Below are 26810 nucleotides of genomic sequence, written 5' to 3'. Positions count from 1 at the left end.
ACTCTTTGTGACCCCATGGACTAGCCTACGAGGCTCCTCCGTCCATGGAATTTTCCAGGCAAGAATACTGGAGTGGGTTGCCATGCCCTCCTCCAGGGGATCTTCCCAACCCAGGGATCGAAGCCAGGTCTCCCGCATTGTAGGCTTTACCATCTGAGCCACCAGGGAAAGAACCTGCCTGCCAATAGAGGAAATATAAGACACAGGTTCAATCCCTGGGTCGGGAAGAATGGCAACCCACTCCAGCATTCTTGCCTGGAAAACCCCATGGACAGAGGAGAGGAACCTGACAGGCTACAGTCCATGGGGTCACAGGGAGTCGGACACAACTGAAGCAACTCAGCACACATACCCTTATCTTAGCTTAAAAACAAACTGTGACAGGAAAGAATTCAAATGTAAAAATATCCTATAAGAAGCTGACAGGCTGGTTTCAGGGTTAGTTATTTGTTTTTTTAATATTCTCAGGTAGTAGTTTGGGGCTTCCCAGATGGTAATAGTGGTAATGAACCCACCTCCCAATGCAGGAGACTTAAGAGATGCAGGTTCGATCCCTGGCTTGGAAAGATCCCCTGGAGGAGGTCATGGCAACCCACTCCAGGATTCTTGCCTGGAGAGTCCCTTGGGCAGAGGAGCCTATGGTCCATAGGGTCAGAGAGAGTCAGACCCAACTGAAGCGACTTAGCAGGCTCACATACATGGCAGTAGTCAGCTTCCAAGTGATTTCTTAGCCGACAAGCCTTCTGGCTCTCCGTGTTCTATTTTTCCAGTGAGGACTGGTTGTGAAGATTGACTGGGACCCTGAAAGTTCTTACTCCATGCCTGAAACCCCTGCCGCTTATTTCCAAAGGTTCCATAATAACCACTCCTTCCCTCCCATTCCTGGAAATTCCTGAGTGACTCTTTTCCGTGAAACTCAAACTTTCCAAAGCTTTTTTTTTTTTAAGTTCAAATATACTTTCTTTTTAAAAATGGTGTTTTATATCAATCATTAGTATTCTTCCTTTCCTTATAAAATCTGAGCATTGTTTGATAAAGATTGTCATCCAAAAATATTTGATTTCTAAGCTTCAGTAGTTCACCAGGGAACAAGCGGTTACTTGGTTACTTGACCCATTTTACAATATATCACAAGCATAATATAACAAATTCCTCCTCCTAAATTATCTTTGTTTAATGTCCAAGTAATTAACCTTGTAAACTCCCCCTGAACAACACATTTTAAAGAGTCAAATCACCTTGCCGGATCCAACTCTGACCTAGTTTGACCTCCCAATTGGTCCAATTCCCTTAGTCCCCCCATTTCATGCTCACAGAACAAAAGAATGTTTTATAAAGCATTATCTATTGATCTCTAACTCTGCTGCATGAAATCAAGAGAAAGTGGGACAAAAGCGGACAATTTTTGAAAATGAGAAGGGGAGAGGAATGCATCTGAGCCAGAAATGGGCATTTTGTAATAGCTGGTTCCATTTCATCATTTTGCCATTTTATCTGTTTTCCTCAATACCAGGCTTTACACATTCTTTTACAATCTTTACAAACCATGCAATATTATCTTCACATCTGGAAAGAAAATATTCTACCTGTAAGGGTGACTGAGCTGTCTCCAAAGACCTACACAATTTGTTTGTTATTCTGTCAGCAGCAAAGGAGATAATGTAGAAGAACATCAATGGGGCATTGGTCTCCTAAAACTACTTTTTTTTAATCTTGATTTGTGCCTGAATTTGCGCCTTTACCACAAGGTATAGAGTTAAAAGTATGTGACTTTTATAATAATAGATTTCTTTTTAACTTAATTTTTGAATAAGCTGATTTGTTGCTTAATGTCTAGTGTTCCTGACCTAAAAGTGCTTCACATACTTTATTTTTTGACCTTGCTGAATCTAAATGTTTGTACAGTTTGCCCGCTTTGAGAGGTGGACATTCTAGATATATAAACACAGATACAGATATAGACACAGATCTGATTTCATCTATCTGACTTGTGGTTCTCTCTCTTAAACTCTGCCCATTTTACAGGTTTCTCCATGTAACATCATTTCTAATAAAGTCAAGATTTTTTTTAAAAAGACAGTACACTCAAGTCTTAGTTATTTAGCAACAGGTTCTGCTTATTTGTTAGGATGTGGTGATGCTCAACATGGGAGGAGAGTCAAACATTCAGCCTAGATGTTTTACAACTGAAAGCATTAAAAGATCACTTCATTCCTCCAGCCAAGAGAATAGGTACAATCTCTTAAGAGCAGCCGTCATTGGCAGTGCATTTGCATGCTGGGAGGCATTCCCACGGATGGCATGCTCTATCTGCGGCCAGACTCTAGGTGCAGAGGGACCTATTGCAGAGGCTGTTAGCAGCCAACCTCCTGCCCATGGACTGTGGCCACCCAGCATGGAGCACATGCCTTCTGGCCCTGGACTCTGCCTGGTGACTGAGGGACCACGGCACCGCCTGTGGCGATGCTCTGCAGGTCATCGGAACACCTTCTAGAAAGGGATGGACATTCAGGGTGCTTGATTCTCTTTGGGTCTCCTAAGTGTGTTCTCTATTAACGTTATTTAATGACTCAGTTCAGCTCCCTGAATTATCCTGACTCTCTGAAAATAAAAATATCCAGATTTTTATGTTATCTAATCTCTTAAAAACATTAATAGGAAGCTCTCCTTTTAATGGTATTTACTTCCCTGTTCAGAGGCCCAGGTACACAGCCGATGACAATTCAACATTTCAAAGAAAGAGATAATACTAGTTTTAAATTTGTTCATTTAATTGTAGCACTAGCTACCAACACCCTTCAGCCCGTTATACATAAGGTAACACATTTTTTTTTAACACAGAATGCCTATACCTCTGAAAGGAAACCTACCTATTGCAATAGGAAATAATTATTCAAGATTTCATAGAAGAACAGAGCTTTTTGCTGCCTTTCAGCGGTTTCTTTGCTTCTATTATATAGAACTGAGAATCATATCAAATGTTCTTCTTTTCTTTGGCTGCTAGAAATCTCAGAGTCAAATTTTCAGCCCATCTCAAGTGAATAATTTAGATTTCAGATCATTTATAATATATATTCTTTTTCTGGGGCTTTAACTTACTGTTCTACCTTTATTTTTCTTTCATTCTGATTTTATTTTTATTCACTCATTATCTTGTGACCCTATATACTCATACATTTTAAATTTGGGTTTAATGAGATGTTATGCACACAGAATCAAAATATACATATATATATACGCATATGCCATAATGAAAATATTTACACAGAATATAATGAAACTCTTCTTTCAATGTTCCTCTAAGATACAATGGCACTCAAGTACAGGCATACTCAGAACTAAGACAAGATTGTGTATTCATGTCTCCCGGTGCTTTTATAATGTGAGATAACATCAGAGGCTACAACAGACCTTGCTGCAGCACTAGATCCAACCTCCGGGGACATAAATCACTGCCTACTGTTGGGTTATCTCTGTTCATTTGGTCACTATAATCACCAAGAGAGTTCAGATGTTCCCAAACAGGCAGCACTCCTAATAAAAATAAGAACTGAAAAGGAGAGGAAAATGGGAAGGGGTGCTGAGACTAATAAATGATTAATTGCCAAGTACCAATAGTCAATTATCGACTTCCTATTGATGAACATTACGATGAGTGACTTTTTCACTTCTTTGGCATTTCTGTATTAGAGTTCCCCAAGGTGTATGTTTACTGTGCTTTCTCTTTTAAAAAGGCTCAACAAGCATTTTGTTTCTTTAGCTTGAAGCTTCATTTTGTTTACTTCCTACTGCCATAATATGGGCATGCTTCTGAATACACTTTCCTGCTCCCTGTATTGACAATGACTAATTCCTCTGGCCCTCCAACAATTATTAAAACAAATCACCCAGTGTCTCTAGTTTAGAAAGCATATTCCAGCCACTTTCCTAGTGGGGTTAATGCAGCTGAAAGCAGGTCTACTATATCGAGGTGGCTGTCCCTGGAAGACACTGAAGGACTGAACAGAGCCAATGCCATTAGTATCACGTCTCTGACAGTAGTAATTTTTACTTTGATTCAGCATGTCAGCTAGTGTGCCCAGCAACCACACGACAATGAAATAATGAGACAGCAACTGCTCCTCTGCCCAACCTGTGGCCCAAGCCCCATCTCTGGGAATCCTGCCAGTTTCCTTTACTTGCCAGCTGCCTGCTTCATGCCAAGGAAGAGTGAGAAGTTTTCATCTTTTCACTACAAGATGCATGATTTTGTCTTTGCAGCACTGATCAGAAAGGCATTTCTGGGAAGTGTGCAATATCCTATGAGGTTTGCCCTGTGACCTGAGTGAAGCTTCAGATGAGGGGTATGCATTCTTCATATGCTTTCTTCATGGTAAGAAAATATAAGTTTTCAAGGGTTGCTACTCTCATGTTTTGAATATGTGTTCTGGACAAACCAGGAGAAAAGGTGAATTGTATTGATAAGTCAATAACTTAAAAGCAGTTTACAAACTGGCTATCATTTCTCCTCCCAGATTTTCACTGATACCAAAATTTGTTGAAATACTGAAAGCAGTATCTCATTTTTTTTCCTACTTTAAACTATGCTCACAATCCCTTTATTTAAAGTGTATTTAGAATCGCATTTCAGCGTTTTGGAGAAAGGTATCCATCAAGAACCTCAGCCACCCTTCTGAGAAGTAAAGAGAGAGACAATAGCGTCCTGCACATTTTTTAAACGAAGGTAGGAACCAACTTTTCCTAACCAAGGAAAAGTTAGGAATGGCCCTGAAATACTCAAAAGAACATCAGCTCCTGACTTCGAATGCAGAGGAAGGTTTAGCTATCCAGAGTATTGTAATTCCTTGGTAATTATGGCTGACCTTGTAGCTTGGGTCACTTGGTACATCTTCCCTCACTTGTCTCTCCTTAGATGCCTGTAGAAGCTAAATATTTGCTCCTCACTTGACACAGCTCTGGCCAATGAAGCATAAGTAAATGGAAAAAATAAAAGCACAAGCAAAAGAAAACCAAAACCTTGAAAGGAAGATGGCTGGTGGGAGGGGTGTGACTTTTAAGGGGAAATTGTTTCTCTTCTGATAAAAGAAAGCAAATGCTACTGGCCTGGTCCATTTTCCCCATACACTCTATTTCTTGCATCAAATGACGTTTCCACGTATGAAGTTATGGCAACCATCTTGCAACCATGAAGTAACAAGCACAGGGATAAAAGCCAGTGCTTGATGATGATGGAGTGAAAAAACAGAAAAAGAAGGCCTGGGTTTCTTCTGGCATCATTAAGCAGCCAAACCAATGCCAGAAACTGCCCAATTCTAGAGTTTTTGTTATGGTATAAAAGTAAATATTTATTTGTGTAAGCCACCCTTAGTTGAGAGTGCTAATACCCGCAGCCAAATATATTCCCAGTTGATCCAATAAGCACAGCCAAAGGTTTCCACATTTCAATGATCAATCTCACTACAGATGAATTAGAGTAAGTCAATGCTTATGAAATTCTGGAGTCTGGAACTTTAGGAGTAAGTAAGTTCTGTTCTGTCCAGTTCTCATCAGATCAAAAAAACACCTTTAACAAGGAGGGTAGAGAAAAATGTGAATAGCTAGCTCCCTCCCTCATTCCCATATTTCATTCAGCTTGAAGCATCACTTGTTCTGGAGATCTCAGATAGAAAGCCAAAACATTCTTGGGGAATAGCCATCTTAGATTGTCAGTTCTCTACAGCCCGATGTCTTTGAGACCAGAGTGTCTTTAACTTGAGATCCTATTAAAGATGTACCTAAAGTTCCACCACATACCCTCAACACTTACGCATTCTTGAAAGGACTGTAGACTGTGAGCTATCATGTTGTACACTGGAAAAAAGTAGCTTGCTTTGGAGCTATATAAAATAACTGAAATTTTCTATTTGGTCAAAGGGAAAGAGTCTATATGGGAAAGAGAATATCTGCTACTTACAAGCAAGATTCATTGGTGACATTTTCACTTGGTTGTTATGGCAAGAAACTTGATAGCCAGTGAATGTCAAACCCCAACACAGAGGAGTTAACATGCTGCAGTGGTTGACAGATGCACTCATCTTCACCTTCATGAAAGAGAACAAAACAGGATTGGGGGTATAGAAAGTTTAGTAGTGACCAAACCCAATTCCTCTTGACACTCATAGTTGTAAAGTCTGAGGCAAATATTAGACACTAGAAAATTACAGACTTCAAAAAATGAGGATAAGTCAAAAAGTGCTGGCAGGGTCGTAGAACTATACATTCACCCCTCTTTTCACTACACTTCAACTTATGCCTTCCACTTTTCTCAAGTCTTATCAGAAGAGGGCTATAAGGAGTGTAATTTATGTAAATAGAATCCATTATGCAAATGCTTCCAACTTGCTTGCTACTTAGAAATTTTGTTCTTTTATGTTTAAGAAACATAGACTTTATCCCCTAGAATAGACAGATTGGTTATGTTTATGTTCTTAAAGCCTTCTGCTACTGTTCCTGGGCTTTGAGGAAAAGTCATTTTTTATTTTAAAAAATGTTTTGCCTTGCCTCCCATCCCCTTTTGTAAAAAATAGCCTCTTTGTTTAATTTGGTGATTTGCACACCAGCTTAATGATTGCAGTGGTTTAACAGAACCTTAGTGAGAAGGGTATTGCACAGAGATGAATGCACAGATTATACCCTCTACCCCACAGGGGATCTGTTTTTCCCTTGGGTTAGTATGAAACTGAATAATTCAATTAATTCAGAGATCTCTGCGAGCTTTATTCCCTGATATGATTTAGCCACATTTCCAAACATAAACTTGATAAAATTCTTGTTTGGAGCCATAAATAGGGAGAGAAAAAAGTATGTGCTCTTCGTGTTCATTTTCACTCCACATTTTAAAATGACAAGACAAATTATAATGAAACATAAGAGAATATGTTCCACTCTACACATACAAATATTCAAAATGCTTTTTCTACTAACATAAACTGTGTTTCATAATGTCTTATTTATATGTATATTCATACATGCATAAGGTATGATAAAAAGAGAGAGAACAGGCAAAATGTCCCAAAAGGAAATAATGCAAGAGAATGTGGCTAGCTTTAACAAATGAACTTCACAGCAAATGAATTAAAACTTAAAATTCTCCCCCCACCCTGAAGAAACACATTTTTCAAGCTGACGAGTCACTGCAATAGAACTGCAAGCTTCAAGTCATTTAAAAATGTTACTGTTTTAATAAAAGCAAACACAACATACTAAAACCTCCAGTTTGACTGATGTTTATTTTGCTACTTGCTGACCAACCCAATCCAACCAGACATGATTTAAGCCTATTCACTCTCGGACTGTTCTAAATAAATCCCCCTTATTTCATTCTATCAAAACAACTAGCTTTCAGACACTGCTCTGTGTTTGGCTCATTGTTTATAAATGATATCTGATGACTTACTATTTCGTGGCTGTGCCAATGAAGCCGATTGCCTCTGGTACTTTTCTTTGAATTCAACAAACATTTATTGAGCACTGACTAAGTGGCACACAATATTCCAGGCTCTGGGATTGCAGCAGTAACCAAGAAAGCCAAGTTTCCTGCTCTTCTGAAGCACATGGTCCAGTGAGAGAAGACAAAAATAAACACATCAATGGGTCAACAAGATGACTGCAGGCAGGGACTATGCTCTGAAGAATAAAGTGTATGATGACATAGACTGAGCAGGACATGAGCGCAAGCTTGAGTCTGAGGAAACTGCTCTGAGAAGGGGCCAGTGAGCTGAAACGTAAGTCCTAAGAAGGGGACGGTCACGTGAAGATCTGAGAGAAGGTTGATCTAGGCAGGGGCAGAAGGTTGGAACAAAGGCCTTGAGCTAGGGACAAATGTTTCCTATTTAAACACAAGAAAGATAAGCCATTGTTGCCAAAATCCCTGGGATGGGGAGAGGGGACAGAAAAAGGTGTAATCAACAAGGAAATTTGGGACAGATCCCTCAGAGCTTCCTGGGTCTTGGAAAGGACTTTAGATTCCATCTTAATTGAACTGAGAAGCCATTGAGGGTTTTAAACAAGGAGTGATGTGATCTGAATTACCCTTTGAGTTGATTGCCCTGGTCGCTGAATGAAGGAATGGAGCTAAGTGCACACAGGATACAAATGTGGAAACAGAGAGGATAATTAAGGAGACTTGTATTAGTCCAGGTGAGAAGTTATGTTGTCTTCAGTTTGTGTCTGAATTTTGGGTCTGGTAAGGAGTGATGAAATGCAGAATGTATTTTAGAAGTAGAGCTTACAGATTTGATGGTTGATGTATGAGAAAGCAAAATGATAGGATACTGAAAGAGGAACTCCCCAGGTCAGTAGGTGTCCAATATGCTGCTGGAGATCAGTGGAGAAATGACTCCAGAAAGAATGAAGGGATGGAGCCAAAGTAAAAACAATACCCAGTTATGGATGGGACTGGTGATGGAAGCAAGGTCCGATGCTGTAAAGAGCAATATTGCATAGGAACCTGGAATGTTAGGTCCATGAATCAAGGCAAACTGGAAGTGGTCAAACAGGAGATGGCAAGAGTGAATGTTGACATTCTAGGAATCAGCGAACTAAAATGGACTGGAATGGGTGAATTTAACTCAGATGACCATTATATCTACTACTGTGGGCAGGAATCCCTTAGAAGAAATGGAGTAGCCATCATAGTCAACAAAAGAGTCTGAAATGCAGTACTTGGATGCAATCTCAAAAATAACAGAATGATCTCTGTTCGTTTCCAAGGCAAACCATTCAATATCACAGTAATCCAAGCCTATGCCACAATCAGTAACGCTGAAGAAGCTGAAGTTGAATGGTTCTGTGAAGACCTACAAGACCTTTTAGAACTAACACCCAAAAAAGATGTCCTTTTCATTATAGGGGACTGGAATGCAAGAGTAGGAAGTCAAGAAATACCTGGAGTAACAGGCAAATTTGGCCTTGGAGTACGGAATGAAGCAGGGCAAAGGCTAATAGAGTTTTGCCAAGATAACGCACTGGTCATAGCAAACACCCTCTTCCAACAACACAAGAGAAGACTCTACACATGGACATCACCAGATGATCAACACCAAAATCAGATTGATTATGTTCTTTGCAGCCAAAGATGGAGAAGCTCTATACAGTTAGCAAAAACAAGACCGGGAGCTGACTATGGCACAGATCATGAACTCCTTATTGCCAAATTCAGACTTAAACTGAAGAAAGTAGGGATAACCACAGGACCATTCAGGTATGACCTAAATCAAATCCCTTATGACTATACAGTGGAAGTGAGAAATAGATTTAAGGGACTAGATCTGATAGACAGAGAGCCTGATGAACTATGGATGGAGGTTCATGACATTGTACAGAAGACAGGGATCAAGACCATCCCCATGGAAAAGAAATGCAAAAAGGCAAAATGGTTGTCTGAGGCGACCTTACAAATAGCTGTGAAATGAAGAGAAGCAAAAAGCAAAGGAGAAAAGGAAAGATATTCCCATTTGAATGCAGAGTTCCAAAGAATAGCCAGGAGAGATAAGAAAGACTTTCTCAATGATCAATGCAAAGAAATGGAGGAAAACAACAGAATGGGAAAGACTAGAGATCTCTTCAAGAAAACTAGAGATACCAAGGGAACATTTCACGCAAAAATGGGATCGATAAAAGACAGAAATGGCATGGACCTAACAGAAGCAGAAGATATTAAGAAGAGGTGGCAAGAATACACAGAAGAACTATACGAAAAAGATCTTCATGACCCAGATACTCACAACGGTGTGATCACTCACCTAGAGCCATATATCCTGAAATGTGAAGTCAAGTGGGTCTTAGAAAGCATCACTATGAACAAAACTAGTGGAGGTGATGGAATTCCAGTTGAGCTATTTCAAATCCTGAAAGATGATGCTGTGAAAGTGCTGCACTCAATATGCCAGCAAATTTGGAAAACTCAGCAGTGGCCACAGGACTGGAAAAGGTCCGTTTTCATTCCAATCCCAAAGAAAGGGAATGCCAAAGAATGCACAAACTACTGCACAATTGCACTCATCTCACACGCTAGTAAAGTAATGCTCAAAATTCTCCAAGCCAGGCTTCAGCAATACATGAACTGAGAACTTCCAGATGCTCAGGCTGGTTTTAGAAAAGGCAGAGGAACCATAGATCAAATTGCCAATATCTGCTGGGTCATCGAAAAAGCAAGAGAGTTCCAGAAAAACATCTATTTCTGCTTTATTGACTATGCCAAAGCCTTTGACTGTATGGATCACAATAAACTGTGGAAAATTCTGAAAGAGATGGGAATACCAGACCACCTGACCTGCCTCTTGAGAAACCTGTATGCAGGTCAGGAAGCAACAGTTAGAACTGGGCATGGAGCAACAGACTGGTTCCAAATAGGAAAAGGAGTACATCAAGGCTGTATACTGTCACCCTGCTTATTTAACTTCTATGCAGAGTACATCATGAGAAACACTGGGATGGAAGAAGCACAAGCTAGAATCAAGATTGCTGGGAGAAATATCAATAACCTCAGATATGCAGATGACACCATCCTTATGGTAGAAAGTGAAGAAGAACTAAAGAGCCTCTTGATGAAAGTGAAAGAGGAGAGTGAAAATGTTGGCTTAAAGCTTAACATTCAGAAAACTAAGATCATGGCATCTGGTCCCATCACCTCATGGGAAATAGATGGGGAGACAGTGGAAACAGTGTCAGACTTTATTTTGGGGGGCTCCAAAATCACTGTAGATGGTGACTGCAGCTATGAAATTAAAAGTCGCTTACTCCTTGGAAGGGAAGTTATGACCAACCTAGATAACATATTAAAAAACAGAGACATTACTTTGCCAACAAAGGTCCATCTGGTCAAGGCTATGGTTTTTCCAGTGGTCATGTATGGATGTGAGAGTTGGACTGTGAAGAAAGCTGAGTGCCCAAAATTTCATGCTTTTGAACTATGGTGTTGTAGAAGACTCTTGAGAGTCCCTTGGACCGCAAGGAGATTCAACCAGTCCATCCTAAAGGAGATCAGTCCTGGGTGTTCATTGGAAGGACTGATGCTGAAGCTGAAACTCCAATACTTTGGCCACCTCATGAGAAGAGTTGACTCATTGGAAAAGACCCTGATGCTGGGAGGGATTGGGGGCAGGAGGAGAATGGGACGACAGAGGATGAGATGGCTGGATGGCATCACCGACTCGATGGGTATGAGTTTGAGTAAACTCCAGGAATTGGTGATGGACAGGGAGGCCTGGCGTGCTGCGATTCATGGGGTCGCAAAGAGTCAGACACGACTGAGCGACTGAACTGAACTGAACTGGAGATGTAGGTTACAAAGGAAACAACTTCCATTGAAACATTTCTTTTCTGTAATACTTAGTGGCATTTTCTCTCATCCAACCATATTGGTCCAAACTATATAGCATAACCTCAGTTTCTATTTTAATTAAAATTATGTCAACCCATAATATCATTAATGGGGAAAGCAATTTAAGTTTATTTTGATGAAAAAAATTCTTTAAACTATATGGATGACAACTGGGGAAGTCTTTATAAGAGCAGTGATTTGTGGTGAATAATTCTAGAATCCCTGAACAAACACCTGTGAAATTTCTGAAATTAAACATCCCCTGCCTGGCTTGTCCTATTACAAGCATATCAGAAAGGGGGAGGTCACCGTTCAGAACATATTGGCAATTTACCTTAGAGTTACTAAGTTTATCAAATCTTTTTCTGTGGATATAGATACTTAAAGAGAGAGAAAGGGAGAGACAGGATGAAGTCAGGGCTCCTAAGGGTAAGATACAAAATTCCAAGCATGATGAAAATTGTAAAAACCAGAGGCGAGCCTGAAATTCCACCAGTGAGACGCCTCTTCTGTTGTCCCACGAGGCCTAGGGGCAGCCCAGGGAAAGGGAAATGTAGGGTCAATGTCAAGATCTGCCTTTAGTAATAGATAGGATTTTCACTCTCCGTTGTTCTTCTACTCACCCAGGAGCCAGGCATGGGGTTTGGAAGGAGCAGTACCACCTAGGATCAAGTTCAGTTTCCAGGGAGAGGTACCAGGGGTCTAGCTTTAACTGTGGATGCTGCTGTCAATGTTCAAAGTCAGCAGCAGGAGCAGCTCGGGAACAGAACACAGACTGGGTCTCCAGTGCATGGGTCTCCAAAGTGAGCTGTCCACTTCCATTGGCACCGGTGATGGCAGTGAAGAAAAATGGTCTCAAGCGCTCTCATTATGCCGAGACATTCTGGTGGCCTCCTGTGTGGCTGAGCTTAAAAGATACATGGAGAGAATGAGCCTCTGAAACATTATCCCTTTCATGGCTTGTGGTAGGATCTTGTCTCTTGGTCTAGCTCTTCTGATTTTACACTTAGCAACTGTCTCCACATGGCTGTTCAGTGAGCTCTTAGTTTCCAAGTTATGACATTCCTCTTTGGGTGTCAGGGCATTACGCAGCTTTTTGTTCAGCTAATTTGGCTTCTTCTCGCCCTTCCTATTTTTTTTAATATAAAAAGGTTACATTTTCTTAGACTAATTTTCGACTATAATATTGTTCTTCCTTTGTGTTAAATTATTAAAACCCTTTCTGGAATTTCCATGCTGTTTGAGAAATATTAACATGGAAAAATGAATGCAGAAAACAAATCTATGGCAGTTTCTACAACAAAAACAGAGGCATGAGGAAAGGCTTTGGGGGTCAATTCAGTCTGCAACTGTTATTTTTAAAGCAAACAACTGCTGATTGTTTTATTTCTTGATCTTTGTCTCTGAATTTTAAATACAAAAGATTTTAACCACAGTACAGTAGTTATGAGGAAAAAAGGAGACAGATTCACCCTCAATCTCATGATCTAAATAATTTACCTCTTTATGTTTTGGCTCTTGTTCTTATTATTTTGAAAATAATCTGGTTAAGAGTAAATTCAACCATTTGGGTTTTACTGAAGGTGTTTACGTATAAAGTCTCAGAAAATATTTCCTATATAGCAGTGATAAATTATTTAAGCACTATTAGATGCCACAATGTGGTGGAGATGACACAAAGAAAATTAAGGAAGGTGAAACCATCTTTATTCAGTCAGCATCTAGATTAAATTAAACTAACAAATCAGAAAGCAAAAATTATGAGGAAAGGAAGCCCTGTGTGTGAGTGTGTGTATATGTGCGAGCGTGCATATATATACTGGATAGGAGGAAAGCATATGTCATAGTCAGCCATTCCCAGAGGGCCCAAAAACAATACAAAAATATTTTCCAGGGTAGAAATGGTTTGAAAATAAACACCAAAGCTGACAAGAGAAAGATAACTTGACAAGTTCACCCAAGAGACGTGCACAAAGATATATTATTCATGCACAATGTAAATACTTCATTTTCTCGATACTGTACAGTTGTCTGCATGTCTTTTTTTTTTAGTTAAGTGTCTGTGTCACATGTCATCTATCTTAGATGGTTAGTTCTTAAAGCAGTGATCCCCCACCTTTGAGAATTGAAAATCCCTATGACAGCTGCCCTAACCCCACCTCCCCACAACCAAAAAAAGCGGGGGAGGAGGATTGGAGAACTTGAAATTAAGAGACTTTGATTTTATGTAAATTAAAACTCTGCTGATTTAGAAGAATTTTATAATTCCAGCTGGGATAAGCAAGAATTTCTCTTCATCCTCTTTCCCCGATGTGTTATAAAACCACAGTTGCAAGCCATTGTCTCAGGGGGAAAGTTGTATCTAACAAAATCTTTCTTTCTGAATTTTACATATAAAAGGAATGTAACCACATATTAGTAGTCGTGGAGGAAAAAAGGAAAAAACTTGTTCATAATCTTGTGACCTAAAATAACAAGCATTGTTTTTTTATTTTACTCTTTTACTTCTTTATGTTTTAGCTTTTATTCTTACATTATTTTTAATATTATACAAGAAATATATTATTATAAGCTCATATTTCAAAAAATTAATTATTAAAAATTAATCCATTATTCCTCTCGGTAATTCTCACTACTCCCCTTCCCTGAGGTCAAAACTGTTTAACATCTCAGCATGTGTTACTCTCAGATTTATTCTTCTGATTTGTATATAGCCATGTGTTTGAATTATACATACATAAGTTGTTTTATTTTAATAAAATTAGTTCTTATTGTATACATTATTCAGCAACTTGATATTTTTAAACTTAACAATATATAGTGAAAATTTTTTCCATGCTGGTATATCATTCTTTTGATTGACAACATAACATTTCATCACACTAAAATCAAAAATTAATTTAACCATAAGCTTATTGTTAGATATTTGGGTTGTTTCCCACTTTTTACTTTAAAATCAATATTTATACAAACAACAGATACATCATGCAGAAATCTTTGCATACATGCTCTGTAGAACAGATACCTGGAAGTAAAATAGACCAGAGGATATATAAAACTACAATAAATGCTACCACATTACCTTCCAATGCTAACATTTGTTAATATTATAATATGTTGCTTAAAATTATGTTTCCCACCCTTTTCATAGTTGCAGAAGATTAGATACACATGTGAAGAATATTTTATTTAACCACTTCTCTGCTGGTAAATTTTAACAGGCTTCTAGTTTTCCATCAATATGAAAGAATTCTGTGTTAAAATTTGGGAGGAATATGAGTTTTCAATATCTTAGATGATGATTTCTTAACATGATTTATCACCCACGCATACTTTTGAATTTCTTTCTGATTTTATTATAGTATTTTCAGACGAGCGTATGCTCCCTGGTTCTTTTCTCATCACAACAAAGATTTGGAGTGACAGGCATTGAAGCCCCCTCGGCGGGTCACAGCTCCCGGGTCTCGGACAGACCGTGTTACAGCTCTTAGAGAAATCAGTGTTACAGCTCCGTGTTACAGCTCCATTTTATTTAGATAATAGCAGGAAAATCCATCTTCAAGGCGTGAGGGCATGTTGACCCAAAGACACGAAGAGAAGAGAGCCCCAGTGCCCGGGAGAGAGAGAAAGAGCGAGCTTGTGGCTCCTCTTTTTATATGTTTCTCTCTCCCTGGGCCTGTCCTATGTAAACTGGGCCAGCCGGGAGTGCTGTTTGTTTCACCTGAAGTTCTCACTCTGGTCCTCAGACCTTCCTTTGTTCTATTTTTGCAGGCTTTTCCCTTCCAGGTCTTTTAGCCACTGCCATTCTGGACTCCTTTTCCCTATTCTAACTATCTAACAGTATTATCAGTTGCATTTTAATTTTTCATACTTAGTAAATTCAGTCAGTGAATCTAAGGAGGTTGAGTATTTTTTCTATATGTATGTTTTCTAGAATTTCTTCTTTTGTATTTATATCTATAGGATCATTTGCCCATTTATTAATAATAAGAATTATCTAGCCTGAAAGGTGCCGCTCCGATGCCCGAGTGTCCGGGTCCGCTGTCTCTGAAACACATGGCTTTCCCTGCAGGATTTGGATGGGGGGCAGCCACCTCAGCTTATCAAGTGGAAGGAGGCTGGGATGCAGATGGAAAAGGCCCTTGTGTCTGGGACACATTCACCCATCAGGGAGGAGAGAGAGTTTTCAAGAACCAGACTGGCGATGTAGCTTGTGGCAGCTACACTCTGTGGGAGGAAGATTTGAAATGTATCAAACAGCTTGGATTGACTCATTACCGCTTCTCTCTTTCCTGGTCACGTCTGTTACCTGATGGGACGACAGGTTTCATCAACCAGAAAGGAATTGACTATTATAACAAGATCATTGATGATTTGTTAACAAATGGGGTTACACCCATCGTGACCCTCTACCACTTTGATTTGCCTCAGGCCTTGGAAGACCAAGGAGGTTGGCTCTCAGAGGCGATCATCGAATCCTTCGACAAATATGCTTGGTTTTGCTTCAGTACATTTGGGGATCGAGTCAAGCAGTGGATCACCATAAATGAGCCTAATATTTTTGCCGTGATGGCATATGAATTTGGTGTATTTCCTCCTGGTGTGCCTCACGTTGGAACTAAAGCTTATCAGGCAGCTCATAATTTGATTAAAGCGCATGCCAGATCCTGGCACAGCTATGACTCCTTATTCCGAAAAGAGCAGAAGGGCATGGTATCGCTATCAGTTTTTGCTGGCTGGGCGGAACCAGCAGACCCCTCCTCAGTGTCTGACCAGGAAGCAGTTAAAAGGGCCATGGCATTCCAGTTGGACTTCTTTGCTAAACCCATATTTATTGATGGCGATTATCCTGAAGTTGTCAAGTCTCAGGTTGCCCTCATGAGTAAAAAGCAGGGCTATTCATCGTCACGGCTTCCAGAATTTACAGAAGAAGAGAAGAGGATGATCAAAGGCACTGCTGATTTCTTTGCTGTGCAGTATTACACAACTCGCTTAGTCATGAACCAGGAGAACAAGAAAGGAGAGCTGGGCTTACTACAGGATGTGGAGGTTGAAGTTTTTCCAGACCCATCTTGGAGAAGTTTGAATTGGGTCTGTGTGGTGCCGTGGGGAATACGTAAGCTACTGAAATACATTAAGGATACGTATAATAACCCTGTAATTTACATCACTGAGAATGGGTTTCCCCAGGGTGACCCCACGTCTTTTGATGACACTCAGCGCTGGGAGTATTTCAGACAGACATTTCAGGAACTGTTCAAAGCTATCCAACTTGACAAAGTCAATCTTCAAGTATACTGTGCCTGGTCTCTCCTGGATAACTTTGAGTGGAACCAGGGATATAGCAGCCGGTTTGGTCTCTTCCACGTTGATTTTGAAGATCCAGCAAGACCCCGAGCTTACACATCAGCCAAGGAGTATGCTAAGATCATCCGAAACAATGGCCTGGAGGGACCTCCGTAGAAAGCACAGCTGGGTAATTTCACCTGGAGAAGGACTCTCTGCCTCGGAAACAGAGTCTGCGTTGGTGATCCTGCAGACACTCTCAGGTTGCTTTGGTAACCAGCGTGTCCTACCAGCTAATCTGTGATCATGAAGTCTGAATATGTAGTGCCTGGAAATTATTTAATGATGGCTTTTATTCTATTTGTATTTGATCAATGAGGCTTTTGAAAAAGTAGAAAACCACTGCAATGGATTTTTGTATTAAGAAATCAAATGGACTTGGTAGCTTCAATATAAATCCTTAGATTTTTTTTTTCTAGAAAAAGTAATGCAAAATTTATAAACAGGGTGTGCTCATGATTTGCAGTTCTAAGAACAGACCGCTTAATTTAAGAAGGCTTATTTATGAATCTATTTTTTTTGTTTACATGAAATGTTATTTGCCTTAGCAGGTCCACTGTCCATAACTTTCTACTGTTTAATCTAGTATAGATATAAAAATTAAAAGTTAGTCACATTATCAGAGAACTTCAGGAGAGAGTTCTGCAGAGCTGAAAAGAAAAAGAACTGGCAGAGTATCTGAAATTGTATTTGAACATTTGGAAAACTTATGAATAGACTTGAGAGAACTGATGAAGCATTTAAAAAAATTAATAAAGGGCACATTAAAAAAAAAAAGAATTATCTAATAATTAAACTATTAACTTCATACTTTGTTATATTTTCCCCTTAAAAATCATTTCTCTAGGTTGCTGTTTTTATTTTGGCTACATCCTTTTTCATTGCTACGATGCAATAATAAAACAATTGTAATTGATATTTTGCAATATTTACTCCATGCCAGCCATACTAGATTTGCTGATAAGGAAACTAAGAATTTTATCAAATTAAATCTACAAGTCTGTTTTTTAGGGTTTCTTCTCTCTTCAAATCAAAGAAAGTTAATCTCTTTTTCAGAGTTTTAACAAGTATCCAATTCTATTTCCCTTTACCTTTAGATACTTGTCTTTCTAAACTCTGGATTTATCTTGGCCTGTAACATCAAGCATTATGTGGATTTTTTTACCCAAAAATCATTAGCTTCTTTTCAAATTACCTATTACAACAATGTGCTAATAGGGCCAGAATAAATGCAAGAAAGTAATGATGATAATAACAAGAAAGGAAGAACATATAGCTATATTCATAATAGAGCCAAAGAAGGGAACAGAGCATGATAAAATAAATGTAAAACAATAGACTGTATAAATTTGCCTACAGACTTGGTGATGTAAATTATGGTGTTACTGTCTTCTATTACTGAGTATTAATGTTACTCTATTAATACTTATGATTTTTGAAGGAATGCATGTGCTTAGAAAATCAATATACCTTTTTTTAAACTTTTTATTTTGTGCTGGGGTATAACCTATTAACTATGTTGTGGTAATTTCAGGCGAACAGCAAGGGAACTCAGCCATACATATACAAGCATCCAATCTCCCCCAAGTGCCCCTCCCATCCAGGCTGCCACAGAACACAGAAAATCAATATACTTTTAAAAATCACAAGACACCTCTCCTAATGGACTAGTTTTCCCAACCAATTATAAGCTCTTTGGGAACTTAATCCATGCTTCTGCTTCTTTCAAATTCCCCTCTTTAAAATTCCCTTTTAAATGGCCCAGAACTCAACACAGAGCTAGATGTTAAGTTTTAAGTGCGAGCGTGCTGAGTCACTTCAGCCACGTCCAACTCTGCAACCCCATGGACTATATCGTGCCAGGCTCCTCTGTCCATGGGATTCTCCAGGCGAGAATACTGGAATGGGTTGCCATGCCCTTCTCCATAAGCATTAAGTAAATGCTCAATAAGTGCAATGCAGCATTTCATTTTCTCCTTCCATAAAAGTTTCTGGAGCCCGTCCTGTGGCAGACACTGCTGCAGATGCTGAGTTGTTGGTGGCAGTCTCTGCTCTCATGGAACCTGCATTTTTATGGGGGAGATTACATTTCTCAAATAAATGGCATATACTAATCATAAGTACCCTGAAGGGAAAATACGAGGTGACATGGAAGAGGTGTCAAAAGAGGCTTCCCTAAAGAACTGATATTTGAAATGAGCTCCAAAGCACAAGTAAGAGTTGACTAGTGAAGGGGAGAAGGGGTGAGCAGATTAGAGGGAAGAGTTTATACAAAAGCCTTGATCACTCTAGAAGCACATCTTTCAAATGGTCATCACAGTGCATCAGAAAAAGAAAAGGTCAGGAAAAAGTGACGGAGAAAGTGTGGGAGAGATGGGGAATGAGAAGAATACTGCTTATAATATCAAAGAAATTAGCTAAAATAAATAATAAAAAGCATTTATAACTAGTTGTTCTATGCAAAAGATACCCAGCATGATCTGAATAATGAGTGGTGCCTCATCTGTGTTCTTACTCCAAAGAGGCTGCCCCAGCCCCTGATTCTGGTAGCTTAAGCCGTTCTGGAATCACAGACTCCCTGCATGGCTTGCCAATGATTGGCATCCTTCCTGTCCCCACGGTGCATGCTAGCAACATGGGTGTGGGCAAAGCAGTGTCTTAAGCTCAGCAGCATAGGATGCCTTCTGACATACAGACAATAGAGTACATTCTGAATTGTAGCGAGTTAAAACTCTTTCCCAAATTCTCTCAATCCCTTGCCTATTCTGCACAGCTTACATCCGTCACCATGACAACACATACCCAAAACAAACAGGGAAAGTATTTTTGCTTCTTACACAGGAACAGGAGAGAATTGTTAAACAGTTACCTTCACCCCTTACAGAGGATTCTTATCTTTAGAGGTGATGCTTATGTCCCTGCCATTGTCTCACAGGCGCTGGGCACGGTTTGACACAGGATACCTGCCAAGGAGTACCGAAAAAAGTCTCAGTGGATCAGAAGCTCCTGAGAAGGGATGTCCTTAGATTCCATGTGTTCTTCCCCACGTCTGATATCAATCAACAGAAGAATGTAAGTTATTTATTATTTATCACCAGGTGGCTCTCATTATAGATGAGAAAATAGGGGATATTAGGGAGAACTCACAGCACTGACCTCGGAGGAAAAGGGAAAAGGAAACAGAGGCCAAGGAAGGCTGAAGCCGTGTCTCTGGTCCATTCAGACGTCCTGCTTTTCAGACCTATTCCCAGTAGTGCTTGGGGCAAAGGGGAGATGTTTTCATTGTATTAAAATAGCAGTTGCTTTGGTTTGTTGAAGTCCCCAATGAAACGATCTCTCAAAGTTTCTTTTGTATGTAACACTCAAGTTGCATCTCTTGTCTTGAAAATCAAGACAACTTCCCTGTGCCCTTTTTTCAGCTGTAATAAAGGCCATTTTTCAGGGGGAAGATGGATGGAAATTCCTTCTCACAGAGGCAGCATACCATCAGGCAGGCGCACCCTCATTGGAGTGGCATCTTTAGTTCCCTGCGGGGTGTTCAGTGTCAGAGGCTCCAGGCTTGATCCACATCCTACACATTTTCTTGACAGATGGATGTCTTTGGCACCTCAGCTAGTAAACAACAGCACCAATACCCATGATCACTTCCTTGTCTCTCCTGCCAAGCTATATGAAAGAGGCTTCTTGTGCCTCAAAAAAAAACACGTAAACACTATTCCCTATTTTAAATTTTTGTTGTTCTAAAATAGAGTCTAAAGATACCACAGTCAAATTTTGATTCTTAATGCATTTGCTCTGATAAACACTGTATAGAGAACATCCATAAAAGCCTTGAAAACCATTAAGAAGAAAACAGTGCTGTTTCGGGTCTGCAGGTTGTGCTAAGATCGCTGAGCAGAGCAGGTGCCTACTCCTGGCCAGGCTGGCGAGTGGAGCCAGCAAAGTTCCAGCCTCTCTGTGCCCAAGGCGATCAAGGACCCTGCATCAAAGCTCTCACCTAAAGAAAGGCTTGTCATAAGTACTGGGGGCAATTTTTCAAGCCACACCCATATGCTCCCCAAGATGATCCAGCTGTATTCCTCTTCCCAATTAAGAACCACAGAGGCAGACTGGTGATTTAATAGTAATAGCCAGCATAGCCTGAATAACAATTGATGCCATGCATTTTCTGTGTGATTTCAAACAAGGTAACAACCTTTCTTCACCTCAATCCCTCATCTGTAAAATGGGAACACTGCTATCCTGTGGGAGTTATTGTGAGATTAAATGAGATGTGCATCTTTGCAGGTACATCATAAGTACTCCACAAATGCTATTCTCTCTACTTATCCCGGTGTCGACTGTAAGAAAATAAGAAAGCCTGGGTATCAGACAACACTGACTAGACATTTTTGCTAGGACCCCAAGTTAATGTTATATTTCTTGTAAAATCTTTTGTCATTTGACACAACAAATATCTCCATTTTCATATAATCAAGTCAGGCTTTATTTTTTTTTTATGAAGAAATGAATAGTGAAAAAAGTGAGAAAGAAGAGGTCAGAGGTTGAAGAAAAGCAAGAAGAAGACAGAGGACTAAATTCTCTTGGGCTAAGCTCCCCCCAGGTGATGCTCGTGGTAAAGAATTTGCCTTCCAATGCAAGAGATAAAGACTTGGGTTCTATCCCTGGGTGGGGAAAATCCCCTGGAAAAGGAAATGGCAACCCACTCCAGTGTTTTTGCCTGGAGAATCCCATGGATAGAGGGTCCTGGCGGGCTACAGTCCATGGGGTCGCAGAGAGTCCAACGTGGCTGAAGTGACTTAGCATGCATGCAAGCTGTGTTGGGTGCCTTCCAGGAATCTGTATCACTTAATTGTTCCCATTCTCTTGAAAGATAAGTCTTGTTATCCTTGGTTTAGAGATGAAGAAACTGAGAGAGGTTAGGTGACTGACCAGGTTCAGGACTGGAGAGAATCAGAACTCTTTCAGTCTCCCTCTGTATCCTTGTAGGACCGTCAACAAAACCTTTTCTCTCTCCCTCATTTAACTTTTCCCTTCACTCTTGGTTGTTGTTCTCTGTTTGTTTCCCACCTGCATTTAACTGCTATCAACAATCTATTTCCAAAAATAACCTGAGAAATATTTGCATTACTTGAAAGAAAAAAATACATCAAAGCCAAAAGCAAGGCTTCACCAGTGCCCAACAGATAATGAATATTGCAAGTGTGTTATTATAAAATGTTGCTAAGGACTCAAGGGACCTAGGGTACAAAGAGTTAAAGGAAATAAATCAACAAAGAACATAACAAATGTTGTTTTGCCCGTCAACTATTAATAAGGTATATGGAAATCCATCCTGATAAAGTTGCTTTCCTTGAGCAGATTATTGATGTGATCCAAATATTGAAAATCAATGTTACACATGTCCATACTTTCAAAATATTTGATTCGCTAGCTCATTAGCACATTTAGTACAAGATGTTTGGCAGGATGATTGATTCTTGCAATACACAAGAATATATAAAATTATAGTGAAAATATAAGCCTTGAGACTGAAAATTTTACTCTTTCAGGGAGTTCTTAAAGTATTCCTGTCATAGTCTCTAAGAAAAAGCCTATAGCAAAAAACAATCTGATATTTGACTTGTATTAATTTCTTTCTGCTATACAAAGAACTTAAGAAGTTTCTAGACAAAGGCTACAGAATCAGAGAAGGGGCAGAGAAAATTTCAGGGACAAGGGAATATCATAGAGAAAGTCCACATGTCCCCAAGACACCTAGACAATACCTGGGCACTCAGTCCCCACTCTCTCAACCCTGTTCCTTGTTGGGAATATTATATTGAAGATGCATCAACCCCAGGGAAAGAGTTCCCCCCAAGGCCTCTTTAGCACATCAAATTAGTTAGGACACAAAGAAAAATGAAAAGGTCAGTTTTCATTCCAATCCCAAAGAAAGGCAATGTCAAAGAGTGCTCAAACTACCGCACAATTGCACTCATCTCACACACTAGTAAAGTAATGCTTAAAATTCTCCAAGCCAGGCTTCAGCAATATGTGAACCATGAACTTCCAGATGGTCAAGCTGGTTTTAGAAAAGGCAGAGGAACCAAAGATCAAATTGCCAACATCCTCTGGATCATCAAAAAAGCAAGAGAGTTCCAGAAAAACATTTCTGGATTTATTTATTGTTTCTGCTTTACTGACTGTGCCAAAGCCTTTGACTGTGTGGATCACAATAACCTGTGGAAAATTCTGAGAGATAGGAATACCAGACCACCTGACCTGCCTCTTGAGAAACCTATATGCAGGTCAGGAAGCAACAGTCAGAACTGAACAAGGAACAACAGAATGGTTCCAAATAGTAAAAGGAGTGTGTCAAGGCTGTATATTGTCACCCTGCTTATTTAACTTACATGCAGAGTACATCATGAGAAATGCTGGGATGGAAGAAGCACAAGCTGGAATCAAGATTTCCAGGAGAAATATCAGTAACCTCAGATATGCAGATGACACCACCCTTATGGCAGAAAGTGAGGAAGAACTAAAGAGCCTCTTGATGAAAGTGAAAGAGGAGAGTGAAAAAGTTCGCGTAAAGCTCAACATTCAGAAAACTAAGATCATGGCATCTGGTCCCATCACTTCACGGCAAGTAAATGGGGAAACAGTGGACATAGTGACAGATTTTATTTTTCTGTGCTCCAAAATCACTGCAGATGGTGATTGCAGCCATGAAATTAAAAGACGCTTACTCCTTGGAAGGAAAGTTATGACCAACCTAGACAGCATATTAAAAAGCAGAGACATTACTTTGCCAACAAAGGTCTGTCTAGTCAAGGGTATAGTTTTTCCAGTTGTCATGTATGGATGTGAGTTGGACTATAAAGAAGGCTGAGCACCGAAGAATTGATGGTTTTGAACTGTGGTGTTGGAGAAGACTCTTGAGAGTCCCTTGGACTGCAAGGAGATCCAACCAGTCCATCCTAAAGGATATCAGTCCTGGGTGTTCATTGGAGAGACTAATGTTGAAGTTGAAACACCAATACTTCGGCCACCTGATGAGAAGAGCTGACTCATTTGAAAAGACACTGATGCTGGGAAAGATTGAGGGCGGGAGGAGAAGGGGACGACAGAGGATGAGATGGTTCGATGGCATCACTGACTCGATGGACATGGGTTTGGGTGGACTCCAGGAGTTGGTGATGGACAGGGAGGCCTGGTGTGCTGCGGTTCATGAGGTTGCAAAGAGTCAGACATGACTGAGCGACAGAGCTGAACTGAAAGAAAAATGGAGAAATACTTAAAAGAATAAAGACAAATCCCCAAAAGCTATTGGATTCCCACATTAGGCAGCTCTGAGAATTATTCCCTGTCAGCACTACAACATATGACATAAGTAATTCACAAGTGTTCCCCTTGCTTATTATTCATTTCTTAATCAAACAAGTGGATACAGAAAAGACATTACAATGGGGTATGACCCCACCTCTTCAGCATCATCTCCTTTGAGAAATGCAGGCTTATTCCTAAATGCTCTAATGTATTGGGATAGAAGCACCCTGAAAACTGTCAACACAGTACGTTGAGCTGCAATATTTGAACCGTATCAAACCATATTCAAAGTTATGGTATAAAAATAAAACTTCATATTCCAAACCAGTCTATGTAGTTTCATCACAACCTCATTCAAATTGTTCCCCACCTAAAATGTCCTCCATAGGGCTCTCCACATATAGAAATCCCATTCACTCACATCAAAGTCCAGCTAAAAATGTCACTTTCTCTGCCATTTCTTTACCACTTAATGAATGTATTCATTTATTAAACAAGTAAGTATTGAGTTCCTACTGTGTTTTGGAATGATCAATTACTCCTATAGGCTTGCATTTGCTATTGGTTTAGTCAACAAATATTTAATTCAGAAGTATCATGTATAGCATGGGAGGTACAATATAAATTATGTCATGACCTCAAGGTTTTTAATTTTAAGAGGTTCAAATAAATTCTTAATTCTTTATACCATAACAAGTTGAATGAATTTACAGAGAGATATATGTATTTCTACATCACACTATATAACTCATAGGTGGGGCACTAGTTTGGCCTCAAGGTGTAGGGCCTAGGGAATCTCAGTTAATTGACAGACTGCCTCACTTTGCATTTACAGGGTAATTTAAGCTGCTAGTTCTATTTTTCATACATGGCTGCATATTTCTCAACCAGCTGTACATTAATGTGTTCAAAACATGCCATTAATTTTTACAGGTTCTCCTAGGTATCCTGAATAATATTTCACCCACACCAACAAAATTCTCCCAAAATTATTGCTGGTGCATTAATCAGCTTTTTATATCTAGTAACTAAAAGTAAATATCCAGAATTTTTGAAGCCAGAATTTGCAAACTAACAGGACTTCAGGCAGTCTGCAAGAGTGTTTTGCTTGTTTAAATATTTACTGCACAAAGTTTCCAATTTTTAAAGCCATCTCCATTAGTAAAGAGTTGATGTGTTTCTCACATCCATACATGACCACTGGAAAAACCAGAGCCTTGACTAGACAGACCTTTGTTGACAAAGTAATGTCTCTGCTTTTTAATATGCTGTCTAGGTTGGTCATAAGTGTCTTTTAATTTCATGGCTGCAAGCACCATCTGCAGTGCTTTCGGAGCCCAGAAAAATAAAATCAGCCACTGTTTCCACTGTTTCCCCATCTATTTGCCATGAAGTGATGGGACCATGCCATGATCTTTGTTTTCTGAATGTTGAGCTTTAAGCCAACTTTTTCACTCTCCTCTTTCACTTTCATCAAGAGGCTCTTTAGTTCTTCTTCACTTTCTGCCATAAGGGTGGTGTCATCTGCATATCTGAGGTTATTGATATTTCTCCCGGCAATCTTGATTCCAGCTTGGTCTTCCACTAGCCCAGCTTTTATCATGATGTCATGGTGTCATAGTCAAGGTTATGGTTTTTCCAGTGGTCATGTATGGATGAGAGAGTTGGACTACAAAGAAAGCTGAGCACCAAAGAATTGGTGCTTTTGAACTGTGGTGTTGGAAAAGACTCTTGAGAGTCCCTTGGACTGCAAGGAGATCCAACCAGTCCGTCCTAAAGCAGATCAGTCTTGAGTGTTCCTTGGAAGGACTGATGTTGAAGCTGAAACTCCTATATTTTGGCCACCTGATGTGAAGAGTTGACTCATTTGAAAAGACACTGATGCTGGGAAAGATTGAGGGCAGGAGGAGAAGGGGATGACAGAGGGTGAGATGGTTGGATGGGTCACCAACTCAATGGACATGAGTTTTGGGTGGACTCCAGGAGCTGGTGATGGACAGGGAGGCCTGGCGTGCTGTGTTTCATGAGGTTGCAAAGAGTCAGACACGACTGAGTGACTGAACTGAACTGATGTATTTCACATGAAAATCAAGCTTTTTGCACTGTCTTAAAGAATTAGACAACCCAGAATTCATAAAATTCTCTCATGGCAACAAATGACTGGAGTTGAGAAAGAACTACCATGTCAGCTCTTATTCATTCATCGTCTGTATCACCACACTTTTCTCATTTGCATTACATTCAAGGCCTGTGTACATATAAAGTTTGCAACTGGTTTTAACCATCAAGATCTTAGTAAAGAGTTGTCATCTTCAAATTTCCATGTGCCCCTAGTTGGACAGATAATTTGCTTTCTGCAAGACCTCCGACATTCACCCTGAATTTGAAGGCACAGGGATGAGCTTGCCAACTTAACAAAAATGCACAAGTTGAGAGTTGCAATTTAAGTTTTATTTGGAGCAAAATGAGGACTATAGCCTGGGAGACAGCATTTTAAATACTTCTGAGAAATTGCTCCAGAGAGGCAGGAGGGAAGGTCAGTATATATGTCATTTTGGTGAAGAAGGAGTGCATGCAATCAAGTACTTATTTTTTGCAGATGGTTTCTGCTTGTCTCATGAGGGTTACTGCTAGTCATGAGGAGCAGATATCACCATGAAGGATTTTAGTGCTTTTCTAGATATGAGGAGATACAAGAATTAGGCTCATAAAAATCAGCTCCTAAAAATATCTTACTATCTGAAGACATGTCCTGTCAGTTTTTCCCAGAGCACAGAAGGCCTCATTTCTG

General features: G+C 39.8%; 1 protein-coding gene across 1 annotated transcript; it reads left to right on the top strand.

Moving 5' to 3' along the window:
• Positions 1–15380: 15380 nt before the first annotated feature.
• LOC122428455 (cytosolic beta-glucosidase-like) lies at positions 15381–17472 on the top strand. The gene has a single exon (XM_043448492.1). The coding sequence runs from the start codon at positions 15383–15385 to the stop codon at positions 16823–16825; it is 1443 nt and encodes a 480-aa protein (XP_043304427.1). The 5' UTR covers positions 15381–15382; the 3' UTR covers positions 16826–17472.
• The last annotated feature ends 9338 nt before the right edge of the window (positions 17473–26810 follow it).

The sequence above is a fragment of the Cervus canadensis genome, chromosome 26 (assembly GCF_019320065.1).
Source record: "Cervus canadensis isolate Bull #8, Minnesota chromosome 26, ASM1932006v1, whole genome shotgun sequence".
Lineage (NCBI taxonomy): Eukaryota > Metazoa > Chordata > Mammalia > Artiodactyla > Cervidae > Cervus > Cervus canadensis.
Note: the sequence above shows the minus strand (reverse complement) of the source record. Positions and strands in the feature narration are given on the sequence as shown.